We start from the raw sequence: 13,104 nt of genomic DNA, 5'->3' as shown, positions 1-13,104 counted from the left end.
TGTTGTTTCTTTGTCACATTTTTGTTGTTTTTTTGTCACATTTTTGTCACATTTTTGGTCAATTTTGGGTCAATTTCTTGTGACATTTTTGACACTTTTTCATCAATTTTTCGTCACTTTTTTGTCAACGTTTTCTCACTTTTTTGTCAATGTTTTCTCACTTCTTTGTCACATTTCCATCATTGTTTTCGTCTCAGTTTTGTTGCTATTTTCACAGCTTTTTTTCCAGAAGCTTTTGGACTGGGGTAAAGCCAAACTGGAGAAAATGTGCTCGGTTCAGGTGGGAGTTAAGGGGTTAATGACAGTGTTCCAGCAAATGTTTTGGCCTGTTCCCCAAATCCATCACATCAGACCAAAAGTGTTCCTGAAAATACACATTTACAAATTAAGCTCTGGTCAGGACTAAACATGGTGAGGCTGCGGTTTCAGTTTCATGCAGCTAAAATCTGAACAGTCTTCACGAGGATGTGAGACAGGCCTAAACTCTGTCATAATCCAGGCTGAAAACAGTTCTCTTGAAAACTTGTTTTCTTGTAATTTTATGAAACTGTGAAGCACTTTGAACTGCCGTGTGTATTTGTGCTTAACCCCTTAACTCCCACCAGAAAAAAGCTGTGAAAATAGCAACAAAACTGAGATGAAAACAATGATGGAAATGTGACAAAAAAGTGAGAAAACATTGACAAAAAAATGACGAAAAGTGTTTGAAAAAATGGCAAAAATGTCACAAAAAATGACAAGAATTTGATTTAAAAAATGACAAAAAATTACAAAAAATGTGACAAAAATGTGCCAAAAATGTGACAAAAAATGACGAAAAGGTTACAAAAATGAGTTGAATACCCAACAAAAAAATGATGGGAAAAAAATCTGATGACGTGAGGAAAAAGATCCTCTTGGTTCAGGCGGGAGTCAAGAGGTTAATCTTGCCTTGTCTTAAATTTCTCTAAAGGCTTCAAAACTATTAATGCAAAAACATGTTTCGCTTCAATGGTGGTAAAGTTGTCAGTCAGTGTTTCATTTTGAGCAGTTGAGTTTCACAATGTTCAGTCCAAACACTAAGCATCAGTGATATTAATGCACAGAGATAAACTAAATCGCTCTTCACTCTGATGAAAACAACATGAAGTTTTTGACAAACAGATTTCCACTGTGGGAGAATCAATTAAGAGTAAAAAAACAACAACAACTCTTTTCCAAGTACTGGCTCTTGACCAGGCTAAATGTAAATGATTACCCTCCTCTTCTCCAAATGCACGAGGTTTCAGACCAACCAGAGCCTTGGAATGTTGGGGTCAAAGGTCAGGTCGGACAGAAATGGCCCTTTTCTGAAGGCGGCGACCTGAGCCTGACGGATTCAGAGGAAAACATTCACTCCCCTCGCATTCGGGATCTGTTTTTAAGCCTGATTCAACTCTTCACTCCCCTCGCGCCAGCAGAGCAGAGGTTTCGGGATTTTATGATCGGTCATTAGGTCTGAAGCACTTATAATATACTTACAATAAGATGCTGTAAGATAGAAAACTTGGCAATTTCAGAAAACATAAAGATATATTTCCACATCTTTTTTTTGTTTCCTTTACAGCATTTTAATATTCGGATTACCCTGTTAGAGACTTGTGACGACGATGAGACCCGAATCCATCACATCAGACCCAAAAGTGTTCCTGAAAATACTCATTTACAAACGAAGCACGGGTCAAAGGTCACGGCTTGAAGAATTTGACCCAGGGTTTGTGAAGATCTTCAATTTGAGAAGCTCATGTGTCATATCTCTTGAAATTCTCAGACACAACAAAAGAACTTCAGCTGTGTGCCCTCCCCGTGAGACTAAACCAGGACTAAACCAGGACTAAACCAGGACTAAACCAGGACTAAACCAGTTCTAAACAAGGTCTGAGCCATTTTTAATGAGTTGACACTGGGTAAAAATATGCACCTATTGGTTTGACAAAGGGGGGGTATTATGCAAAATGGACCTTTTCAAGCTTTACATCATGTTATTATGTCATTCCCTCATTAAAAACATGCCTGAAGTGTTGCCTTGGCACATTCACGTATTTTTGAGTAATCTGTAAAAACTCTGATGGCGGCCATTTTAGGGATAGGTTTGCCTGAGTCCTCCTAGGAACGCCCCCACCTCCTGGAGATATAAATAATGTATCTGTTTCGTGAATCCACTCACTGTCAGACACTGATGAGGAAAATCAATTGTTCATTTTCGTTCTAGAAATTTCTTACAAAAGCAGTTTGAGCGCCTGATATTTTCCCTCCGCTCTTTAACCCCTTAACTCCCACCTGAACCGAGCACATTTTCTCCAGTTTGGCTTTACCCCAGTCCAAAGGCTTCTGGAAAAAAGGTGGGAAAATAGCGACTGAGACGAAAACAATGATGGAAATGTGACAGAAGAGTGACGAAAAATTGATGGAAAAAGTGGCAAAAATGTCACAAAAATGTCACAAGAAATTGACGGAAAAATGACAAAAATTTGACAAAAAAATGACAAAAATGTAACAAAATGTGACAAAAAAAAATACAAAAATGTGATAAAAATTTGACCAAAAAAATTACAAAAATGTGACAAAAAAATGACAAAAATTTGACGAAAAATTTGACGAAAAAATGACAGAAATGTGACAAAAAAATGACAAAAAAATGACAAAAATGTGACAAAAAATGACAAAAATTTCGAAAAAAATGACAAAAAAATGACAAAAAAATGACAAAAATGTGACAAAAAAAATGACAAAAATGTGACAAAAAATGACCAAAAATTGACGAAAAATTTGACGAAAAAATGACAGAAATGTGACAAAAAAATAACAAAAATGTGACAAAAAAATGACAAAGAATTGATAGAAAAATGGACGAAAGAATGACAGAAATATGACAAAAAATGACCAATAAAAAAATGACAAAAATGTAACAAAAAAATGACAAGAAAATGACAAAAATGTGACAAAAAAATGACAAAAAAATGACAAAAATGTGACAAAAAAATGACAAAAATTTGATAAAAAATGGACGAAAGAATGTCAAAAAAAGTGACAAAAAATGATAAAAAAATGACAAAAAATGACAAAAATGTGACAAAAAAATGACAAAAAATGACAAAAAAATGACAAAAATGTGACAAAAAATGACCAAAAAAGACAAAAATTGGACAAAAAAATGACAAAAAATGACAAAAATGTGACAAAAAAATGACAAAAATTGGACAAAAAAATGACCAAAAAATGACAAAAATGTGACAAAAAAAAGACAAAAATTTAGAAAAAAATTACAAAAAAATGACAAAAAAAAAGACAAAAATGTGATTAAAAAAATTACAAAAATGAGTTGAATACCCAACAAAAAAATGATGGAATAAAAATCTAATGACGTGAGGAAAAAGCTCCTCTCGGTTCAGGCGGGAGTGAAGAGGTTAAGGTACTTTCGGGGCTCCGCACTCCGCTCCAAAGACAGTTTTATTTTGAGTCCGTGGGTGGGCGGGGCCAGGGAGGTGGGGCTCTGACTCTGACCAATCACAGCCGCGCTCCCGGGAGCACTTCCTGGTCCCGTCTCGCAGCTGGGCCGCCCCATGGCCGTCCCTTACATATCTATGGTCCTCACTTATACCCATGGTCTCCCCGCAGCCTCAACTTTCCAACAACTTTACCCCGGGCACAAACACCGAGCGCGGCTGCAGAATGCCCCCCCGCGGACCCGCGCGCGCCCGGGACAGAACCGCGCGGCTGTAACTCGCGCGCCGCAGCTGTCGCGACTCCTGAAAGCGAGAGTTTTATTGTTGTAGCTCGCGGGCTAACGTTAGCTATTTGTCTGATGAGTCGCGCGCACCATGGACACTAGAGAGGCGTCTTTGCGGCTCCGGTACCGCCGTCCTCCCGTCAAGCAGGAGCAGGATGAGGACTCGGACTCGGAGGAGCCTCAGCTGGCCCTGCGGAGCGCGGACAGGCAGATCATCCACAGCGGACACTTCATGGTCTCGTCGCCCCACATCGAGCACCCGCCGAAGAAGGGCTACGACTTCGACACTGTCAACAAACAGACGTGCCAGACGTACCACTTCGGGAAAGCCAGCATGTCCCACTTCTCCATAGACGCCTCGCTCACCAAGCTGTTCGAGTGCATGACCCTGGCGTACAGGTAACAGGAGGCGGGTTCCAGGGGTTCCCCAGGAGCCTGCACACTTTTACTTTCAGTTTATCTGCCTCTTTCAGCCCTTTTTACCCACTTTTCAAGAGTAGTAGAATAAAAAAACATCACTATTGATCCTGTTAGGGCTGCTCGATTATTGAAAAAATAATAATCACGATTATTTTGTCATAATTGAAATCACGATTATTCAAACGATTATTTGTTGCCTCTTAAAAAATCCATCAAAAAGTGACAAAAATCAATCAAAAAAGTGACAAAAATCCAGCAAAAAAGTGACAAAAATCCATCAAAAAAATACAAAAATCCATCAAAAAAAGACAAAATCCAGCAAAAAAGGGACAAAAATCCATCAAAAAAAAATGACAAAAATCCATCAAAAAATGACAAAAATCCATCAAAAAAATGACAAAAATCCAGCAAAAAAGTGACAAAAATAAATAAAAAAAGACAAAAATCCATAAAAAAGTGACAAAAATCCATAAAAAAAGAAAAAAATCCATAAAAAAAAGACAAAAATCCATAAAAAAAGTGACAAAAATCCATTAAAAAAAGACAAAAATCCATAAAAAAAGACAAAAATCCAGCAAAAAAGTGACAAAAATTAAAAATTTGAAAAAAACATTTAAAAAAACATTTAATTTTTTTTTCTAAAAATTAAAAAATAAATTATAATCGTTTTTTTGCGATCATGCTAATTTTGTATCGTTTACTGTTGTAATCGAAATCGTAATCGAATTTCGATTAATTGCACAGCCCTACCTTCAGCTTCTTAAAATACACAAAACATGTCCAGACTTCAGGCTCGGTCTCTGAGGCTGATCCTGCGCTGTCGTGTCGGACATGATTCCAGCTCAGAGAAAGTTTAGTTTTGGTTGTAGCTACAGAGGCGCCTGCGGCAGCTTCAGCAGATGAGACGGCGCCTCATGAGGCTCACTTTGCCGACACCGCGGGCCGCCGTAATCCACCGCGGTAACATATTTTTTCAAAAACAAGACGGTAATTATTATTGTCAACATTTTTACCGGGGTTTACCGCTACACCGGTAACCGTGACATCCCTAATTTCCATCATTGTTTTCGTCTGTTTTGTTGCTATTTTCACACCTTTTTTCCAGAAGCTTTTAGATTGGGGTAAAGCTGGAGAAAAGTGCTCGGTTCAGGAGTTAAGGGGACTATATAAACTATAGGATCTTTAGAATGTGGTGATGTCACATGGGAAAAATGTGACAAAGAAGCAATGGGGGAAAAAAGTCTAAAAAGTGAGAACAGCCTGAGGAAAAATATCTGTTCAGGTGAGTTTTGTAGGTCTTAGCTTTCAAATGAAGCGTTACACTGGCCTGTAGGCTGTAGAAAAGTTTAGCTGTGATAAATATGACATATGTGGGTCATAGGTCACAGTAAGTCATGTGACCGTTTACATAGGGCTGCTCGATTATTGAAAAAATAATAATCACGATTATTTTTGTCATAGTTGAAATCACGATTATTCAAACGATTATTTGTTGCCTTTAAAAAAATCCATCAAAAAAGTGACAAAAAAACATCAAAAAAATGACAAAAATCCATCAAAAAAATGACAAAAATCCATCAAAAAAAATGACAAAAATCCATCAAAAAAATGACAAAAATCCATCAAAAAAATGACAAAAATCCATCAAAAAAATGACAAAAATCCATCAAAAAAAATGACAAAAATCCATCAAAAAAAATGACAAAATCCATCAAAAAATGACAAAAATCCATCAAAAAAATGACAAAAAAACATCAAAAAAATGACAAAAATCCATCAAAAAAATGACAAAAATCCATCAAAAAAATGACAAAAATCCCTCAAAAAAATGACAAAAATCCATCAAAAAAAATGACAAGAATCCATCAAAAAAAATGACAAAAATCCATCAAAAAAAATGACAAAAATCCATCAAAAAAATGACAAAAATCCATCAAAAAAATGACAAAAAAACATTAAAAAAATGACAAAAATCCATCAAAAAAATGACAAAAATCCATCAAAAAAATGACAAAAATCCATCAAAAAAATGACAAAAATCCATCAAAAAAAATGACAAAAATCCATCAAAAAAAATGACAAAAATCCATCAAAAAAAAAAGACAAAAATCCATCAAAAAAATGACAAAAAAACATCAAAAAAATGACAAAAATCCATCAAAAAAAAGACAAAAAAACATCAAAAAAATGACAAAAATCCATCAAAAAAAAATGACAAAAATCCATCAAAAAAAATGACAAAAATCCATCAAAAAAAATGACAAAAAAACATCAAAAAAATGACAAAAATCCATCAAAAAAAGGACAAAAAAACATCAAAAAAATGACAAGAATCCATCAAAAAAAATGACAAGAATCCATCAAATAAGTGACAAAAATCCAGCAAAAAAATACAAAAATCCAGCAAAAAAGTGACGAAAATCCAGCAAAAAATGACAAAAAAACATTAAAAAATGACAAAAAAATGACAAAAATCCATCAAAAAATTGACACAAATCCAGCAAAAAAAGACAAAAATCCAAAAATCAAAAATTAAAAAAAATAAAAAACGTGAAAAACTATTTGAAAAAAAACAATTTTGAAAAAAAAAAACAATTTTGAAAAATAAAATTATAATCGATTTTTTGCGATTATGCTAATTTTGTAATCGTTTATTGTTATCGAAATCGTAATCGAATTTCGATTAATTGCACAGCCCTACGTTTACACACGTTAGCTGTAAGTTTCTCATCAGTCGTGATGTCTAATAGTAGGTCAGGGTTTTCTTTTTTCAGCCACATCTGGAGCAGGTTCTACTCGCCCCGCAGGTTCTATTTTAACAACCTGCCTCGCTCACGCAAAAAAAAAGTGATTTTTCTGTAACTACTGACACTAACAGGCCATTGATTAACGTGTCCTGTTATGTTGACCTAATAATAAACTAGACTTTAGAGGACGACGTACTATCACATTGCTCTGCGCTCAAGATTAGCACAAATACAGATAAGTAAGCAAAGGTGCTATAGCCGACACTTACAATATCTGTCAAAAATATCTTAAATAACAATAATCCACTGGGCTGTTCATGTTCCTGTGCTCCTCCCACAGACAACAGTGTCCAGAACCCAGGCACGTCCTCACCACCTCTCCCTCCTCTCCCTTCTCTCTCCTCCTCTCCCTTCTCTCTCCTCCTCACCCTTCTGTCTCCTCCTCTCCCTTCTCTCTCCTCCTCTCCCTCCTCTCTCCTCCTCTCCCTTCTCTCTCCTCCTCACCCTTCTGTCTCCTCCTCTCCCTTCTCTCTCCTCCTCCTCTCCCTTCTCTCTCCTCCTCTCCCTTCTGTCTCCTCCTCTCCCTTCTGTCTCCTCCTCTCCCTTCTGTCTCCTCCTCTCCCTCCTCTCTCCTCCTCTCCCTTCTCTCTCCTCCTCTCCCTTCTGTCTCCTCCTCTCCCTTCTGTCTCCTCCTCTCCCTTCTGTCTCCTCCTCTCCCTTCTGTCTCCTCCTCTCCCTTCTCTCTCCTCCTCTCCTCCTCTCTCTCCTCCTCTCCCTTCTCTCTCCTCCTCTCCCTTCTCTCTCCTCCTCTCCCTTCTCTCTCCTCCTCTCCCTCCTCTCTCCTCCTCTCCCTTCTCTCTCCTCCTCTCCCTTCTGTCTCCTCCTCTCCCTTCTGTCTCCTCCTCTCCCTTCTGTCTCCTCCTCTCCCTTCTGTCTCCTCCTCTCCCTCCTCTCTCCTCCTCTCCCTTCTCTCTCCTCCTCTCCCTTCTGTCTCCTCCTCTCCCTTCTGTCTCCTCCTCTCCCTTCTCTCTCCTCCTCTCCCTTCTGTCTCCTCCTCTCCCTTCTGTCTCCTCCTCTCCCTTCTCTCTCCTCCTCTCCCTTCTCTCTCCTCCTCTCCCTTCTCTCTCCTCCTCTCCCTTCTGTCTCCTCCTCTCCCTTCTCTCTCCTCCTCTCCCTTCTGTCTCCTCCTCTCCCTTCTCTCTCCTCCTCTCCCTTCTGTCTCCTCCTCTCCCTTCTGTCTCCTCCTCTCCCTTCTCTCTCCTCCTCTCCCTCCTCTCTCCTCCTCTCCCTTCTCTCTCCTCCTCACCCTCCTCTCTCCTCCTCTCCCTCCTCTCTCCTCCTCTCCCTTCTCTCTCCTCCTCTCCCTTCTGTCTCCTCCTCTCCCTTCTCTCTCCTCCTCTCCCTTCTGTCTCCTCCTCTCCCTTCTGTCTCCTCCTCTCCCTTCTCTCTCCTCCTCTCCCTCCTCTCTCCTCCTCTCCCTTCTCTCTCCTCCTCTCCCTCCTCTCTCCTCCTCTCCCTTCTCTCTCCTCCTCACCCTCCTCTCTCCTCCTCTCCCTTCTGTCTCCTCCTCTCCCTTCTCTCTCCTCCTCTCCCTCCTCTCTCCTCCTCTCCCTTCTCTCTCCTCCTCTCCCTTCTCTCTCCTCCTCTCCCTTCTGTCTCCTCCTCTCCCTTCTCTCTCCTCCTCTCCCTTCTCTCTCCTCCTCTCCCTTCTGTCTCCTCCTCTCCCTTCTCTCTCCTCCTCTCCCTTCTCTCTCCTCCTCTCCCTTCTCTCTCCTCCTCTCCCTTCTCTCTCCTCCTCTCCCTTCTCTCTCCTCCTCTCCCTCCTCTCTCCTCCTCTCCCTTCTCTCTCCTCCTCTCCCTTCTCTCTCCTCCTCTCCCTTCTCTCTCCTCCTCTCCCTCCTCTCTCCTCCTCTCCCTTCTCTCTCCTCCTCTCCCTTCTCTCTCCTCCTCTCCCTTCTGTCTCCTCCTCTCCCTTCTCTCTCCTCCTCTCCCTTCTCTCTCCTCCTCTCCCTTCTCTCTCCTCCTCTCCCTTCTCTCTCCTCCTCTCCCTTCTCTCTCCTCCTCTCCCTTCTGTTTCCTCCTCTCCCTTCTCTCTCCTCCTCTCCCTTCTGTCTCCTCCTCTCCCTTCTCTCTCCTCCTCTCCCTTCTGTCTCCTCCTCTCCCTTCTCTCTCCTCCTCTCCCTTCTGTCTCCTCCTCTCCCTTCTCTCTCCTCCTCTCCCTTCTCTCTCCTCCTCTCCCTTCTGTCTCCTCCTCTCCCTTCTCTCTCCTCCTCTCCCTCCTCTCTCCTCCTCACCCTCCTCTCTCCTCCTCACCCTCCTCTCTCCTCCTCTCCCTTCTCTCTCCTCCTCTCCCTCCTCTCTCCTCCTCTCCCTCCTCTCTCCTCCTCTCCCTCCTCTCTCCTCCTCTCCCTCCTCTCTCCTCCTCTCCCTCCTCTCTCCTCCTCTCCCTTCTCTCTCCTCCTCACCCTTCTCTCTCCTCCTCACCGCTGTCTTTGTCCTGATCTCGACATGCGCTGACGTCCTCGCACTGACGGCCCTTTTGTTTCCTTTCCCTTTAATAATCCCGTCATGTCGCGCTGGCTCGTTCATAAAGTTCTCGAATTTACTTTGTTTACTTTACTCCCGCGTCTCTCAGAGATGGGCTGTACCATCTCCTCAAACGGGGGAGACACAGGGACATCACAGCTGCCCTTTACTGATCAGGAGCGTCAGCGCCGCCGCGGCTCGAGAGGCGGATATGAAGTTGCTGAACATTAAAACTGTATTAACAATTTTTTTTATTTACAATAAAATAAACAATACTTAATATTGGGTAGGGAAAAAAAAACAGGTCTTGAGAAGGGCACTTAAAGGGCACAGGGAAAAGGGGCTCTACCTGTGCACTAGAGGTTAGATTTTAGGCCCGAGCCCGGCCCGAGCCCGACCCGACATTCGGGCCGGGCCGGCCCGAGATTTCCCGCATAGATTGCATAGATTTTTATTAGAGATTATAATGACATTAATTTAAAAAAAAAAAAAAAAAAAAAATTGAGCCCGACCCGAGCCCGACTCTCATGCGGGAAATCTCGGGCCGGCCCGGCCCGAATGTCGGGTCGGGCTCAATTTTTTTTTTTTTTTTTTTTTTTAAATTAATGTCATTATAATCTCTAATAAAAATCTATGCAATAGGCGGAGTCTATTGGATACAAAATGTGGCAATACGCAATATAAAATAGAGGAGTCCGGGAGGGAGGTGGTGCAGGTGCGGGGGGGGCGCACGTGCTGCTGTGTTGTTACGTTTAAGCAGCGTGGTCAGGCTGTGATACCGGCGCCACACAGAGAACATCACTCTAAGCTCTTTCTCTCAGGACAGCGTTTCATTAACAGTGGATAAATAAGCAGTTTGGTTCCTGTTACTGCGTAAAAAGTAGCTTTTGTAGAGCGCGATGTTTATGAAACATGAAGGAGGAGGAGAGAGAGATACGGAAAAGAGGAGACAAGACACATTGAGCTGCTCCGCGCCGCATACGTCTCTGCCCCCCCAGGTATGTGCGCTACTGCTGCGTGCACGTATGCCGTGCGCGTAGCCGCGTACCTCGCAAACATGGTGCTGCTGTGCAGATGCACCGATCTGAGCCTAAATAAATAATTATTTACGTCGGGTTTGTTTCGGGTTCGGGCTGACAATTCACGTTAATTGCTCGGGTCGGGTCGGGTCGGGCTTGATTTTTTGGGCCCGATCTAATCTCTACTGTGCACGTCCCTAACTTAACTTATGCATAAGTTATAGTTATACATAACTTATGCATAAGTTATAGTTATACATAACTTATGCATAAGTTATAGTTATACATAACTTATGCATAAGTTATAGTTATACATAACTTATGCATATGTTAGGCTGTCGTTGGGCATAAGTTGTAGACTCGTTATGAATACTAAAGTTCAGTGTTTGCAGCGTTTGGCTCGATCATCAGTGTGTGACAGCCCCATGAAGCTGAACAGGAGAAAATGTGTTTACGAGGTTAATTATTTAACTTTTGCCCAACAAACGCGCAAAGTTATGGCAAAGAGTGACTGAAGTTAGGATTATGCAGCAGAACGTCTCAGTGATGGTTAACCAGCGACACCACATCACCTGCATCACCACAAGTGAAGTTTCACTGACACAGATCAGTGTTTTCACCGGCGCATGTGAGCGTAGGGGGGGGTCTGTGGTTTTTTCCTTTTTGAATCAAAACCACCTGACAAGTCAACTTTAAAAACAGTTAAGGGGGAAAACAATTTGGAGAAAAATGTAAACTTTCTCTAATTATTCAAAAACGACTTCAACAAACGCTGAATTATGAATATAGTAAAGATACAAAGACATGGAGAGGAGCAAAGTGGTTCAACAGCCCATAAATACATAAATAACAGCGAATGACTAGCTACAACTGCCGTTTTGTCACTTCTACTGAACGATCTGCTGTGAGAAAATATCCATATGGGCCTGATTTACACTTGACTTTATTTATGTGATAAATAAGTTCATATTCCACCAGAAAATGGCAAAAAACGTGGATTGTGTTTCTCTAAAGATTTTCCCCCTCGGAGAAGCCACGCCCCCTTCTATGACGAGATGCCGTCTGTATAGGCTGTAAGCTCCTGTTGAGAAGCTTTTAGATTTGGGTAAAGCCGAACTAGAGAAAATGCGCTCAGTTTAGGCGGGGGTTAAAACACAATATAGACCAGGGATTGGTGAAGGGCCGATTTTCTTCATTGTAAAAAGACCAATTTTAGCCCAAAGTAAAGCACCATTTTCTACAAATGCCAGCGTTGTATGTACACGATTAGGGCTACCGTTAAATGACACCTGTCTGCTGGTATTGGGGGAAAAAAGTTTAGGTTCTACTGGTATCGAAGTTAAGTTACCTCGAGGAAAAATACAGTTTTTATGTTGTTGGTCAAGGGACAGCATTAAAGGAAGTGACTTGGTTGTTTCAGCTCAAATAAAATGATTTGTTTTCCCCATTTTTTCTTTTTTTTCAATTTCTTGTCCAAGTCTGCCCCATTTTCCCCCTTTTTTTTTAATTTATTTTTTATTTATTTATTTTTTAACACATTTTTTATTGCAATATTGTGTTATTATTTTTGCCCCATTTCTTCACACATTTTGTCCTTATTTTGAGCCACATTTCCCCCCAAATTATTGTTATTACTATAGTTATTATTGTATTCACAGGCATTTGATCTCTCATTTGTGTCATAATATCATCTTCAAAATCATTAAAAACATCCTGAGGGGCCACAGGTTCTAACCAGAAGGGCCGGATTTGGCCCTCGGGCCTGACGTTGCCTACCTCGATATAGACTATAGAGACAATGTAACAAAAAAAACTCAAACTCTTTCAAATGCATCGTCACTAAAACGGACAAAAGAGCCGTTTGAGTCGTGATTTTCTACATTTTATTTCAATTTAACCTGGTCCTGATTTAACTTGTGTCATTGTCTTTGTAAAACTGACCTGTTTAACTTGGCAGCGGCCGACACTCTGCGCAGCCGTAACAAAAACAAACAAACCCTCAAGTCGTGGCTGCTTCTCCAAACTGAAGCTGTCACAATGTAATGACTGAAGAATAAGTTGCTAAACCTCAGACCACAGCTTTTCAAATATACTGAATTTCTGTTACATTGTCACATTTTTGTCACATTTTTGTCACTTTTTAGTTGCATTAACTTGGCAGCAGCTGACGCTCTTCGCAGCCATAACAAAAACAAACCAACCCTCAAGTCGTGGCTGCTTCTCCAAACTGAAGCTGTCACAATGTAATGACTGAAGAAGTTGCCAAACCTCAGACCACAGCTTTTCAAATATGCTGAATTTCTGTTACATTGTCACATTTTTGGCACATTTTTGTTGCATATTTGTCACTTTTTTAATTGCGTTTTTGTCACATTTTTGTCACATCTTTGTTGAATTTTTGTCACTTTTTTGTTGAATTTTTGTCACTTTTTTGTTGCATTTTTGTCACTTTTTTGTTGAATTTTTGTCACTTTTTTGATGAATTTTTGTCACTTTTTTGTTGCATTTTTGTCACTTTTTTGTTGAATTTTTGTCACATTTTTGTCACATTTTTGTTGCATATTTGTCACTTTTTTAATTGCGTTTTTGTCACATTTTTGTCACATCTTTGTTGAATTTTTGTCACTTTTTTGTTGAATTTTTG

General features: G+C 40.7%; 1 protein-coding gene across 1 annotated transcript in view; it reads left to right on the top strand.

Moving 5' to 3' along the window:
• The first annotated feature begins 3,589 nt into the window (after positions 1-3,589).
• LOC306977861 (MLX-interacting protein-like) overlaps positions 3,590-13,104 on the top strand; it is a 47,513-nt gene continuing 37,998 nt past the window's right edge. Inside the window, 1 exon segment of the mRNA XM_079576300.1 lies at positions 3,590-4,147. Within this exon segment, the coding sequence (XP_079432426.1) occupies positions 3,840-4,147 (308 nt within the window). The 5' untranslated portion in view covers positions 3,590-3,839.

The sequence above is a fragment of the Gobius niger genome (assembly GCF_951799975.1).
Source record: "Gobius niger genome assembly, chromosome: 1".
In the NCBI taxonomy this organism is placed as follows: Eukaryota; Metazoa; Chordata; class Actinopteri; order Gobiiformes; family Gobiidae; genus Gobius; species Gobius niger.
Note: the sequence above shows the minus strand (reverse complement) of the source record. Positions and strands in the feature narration are given on the sequence as shown.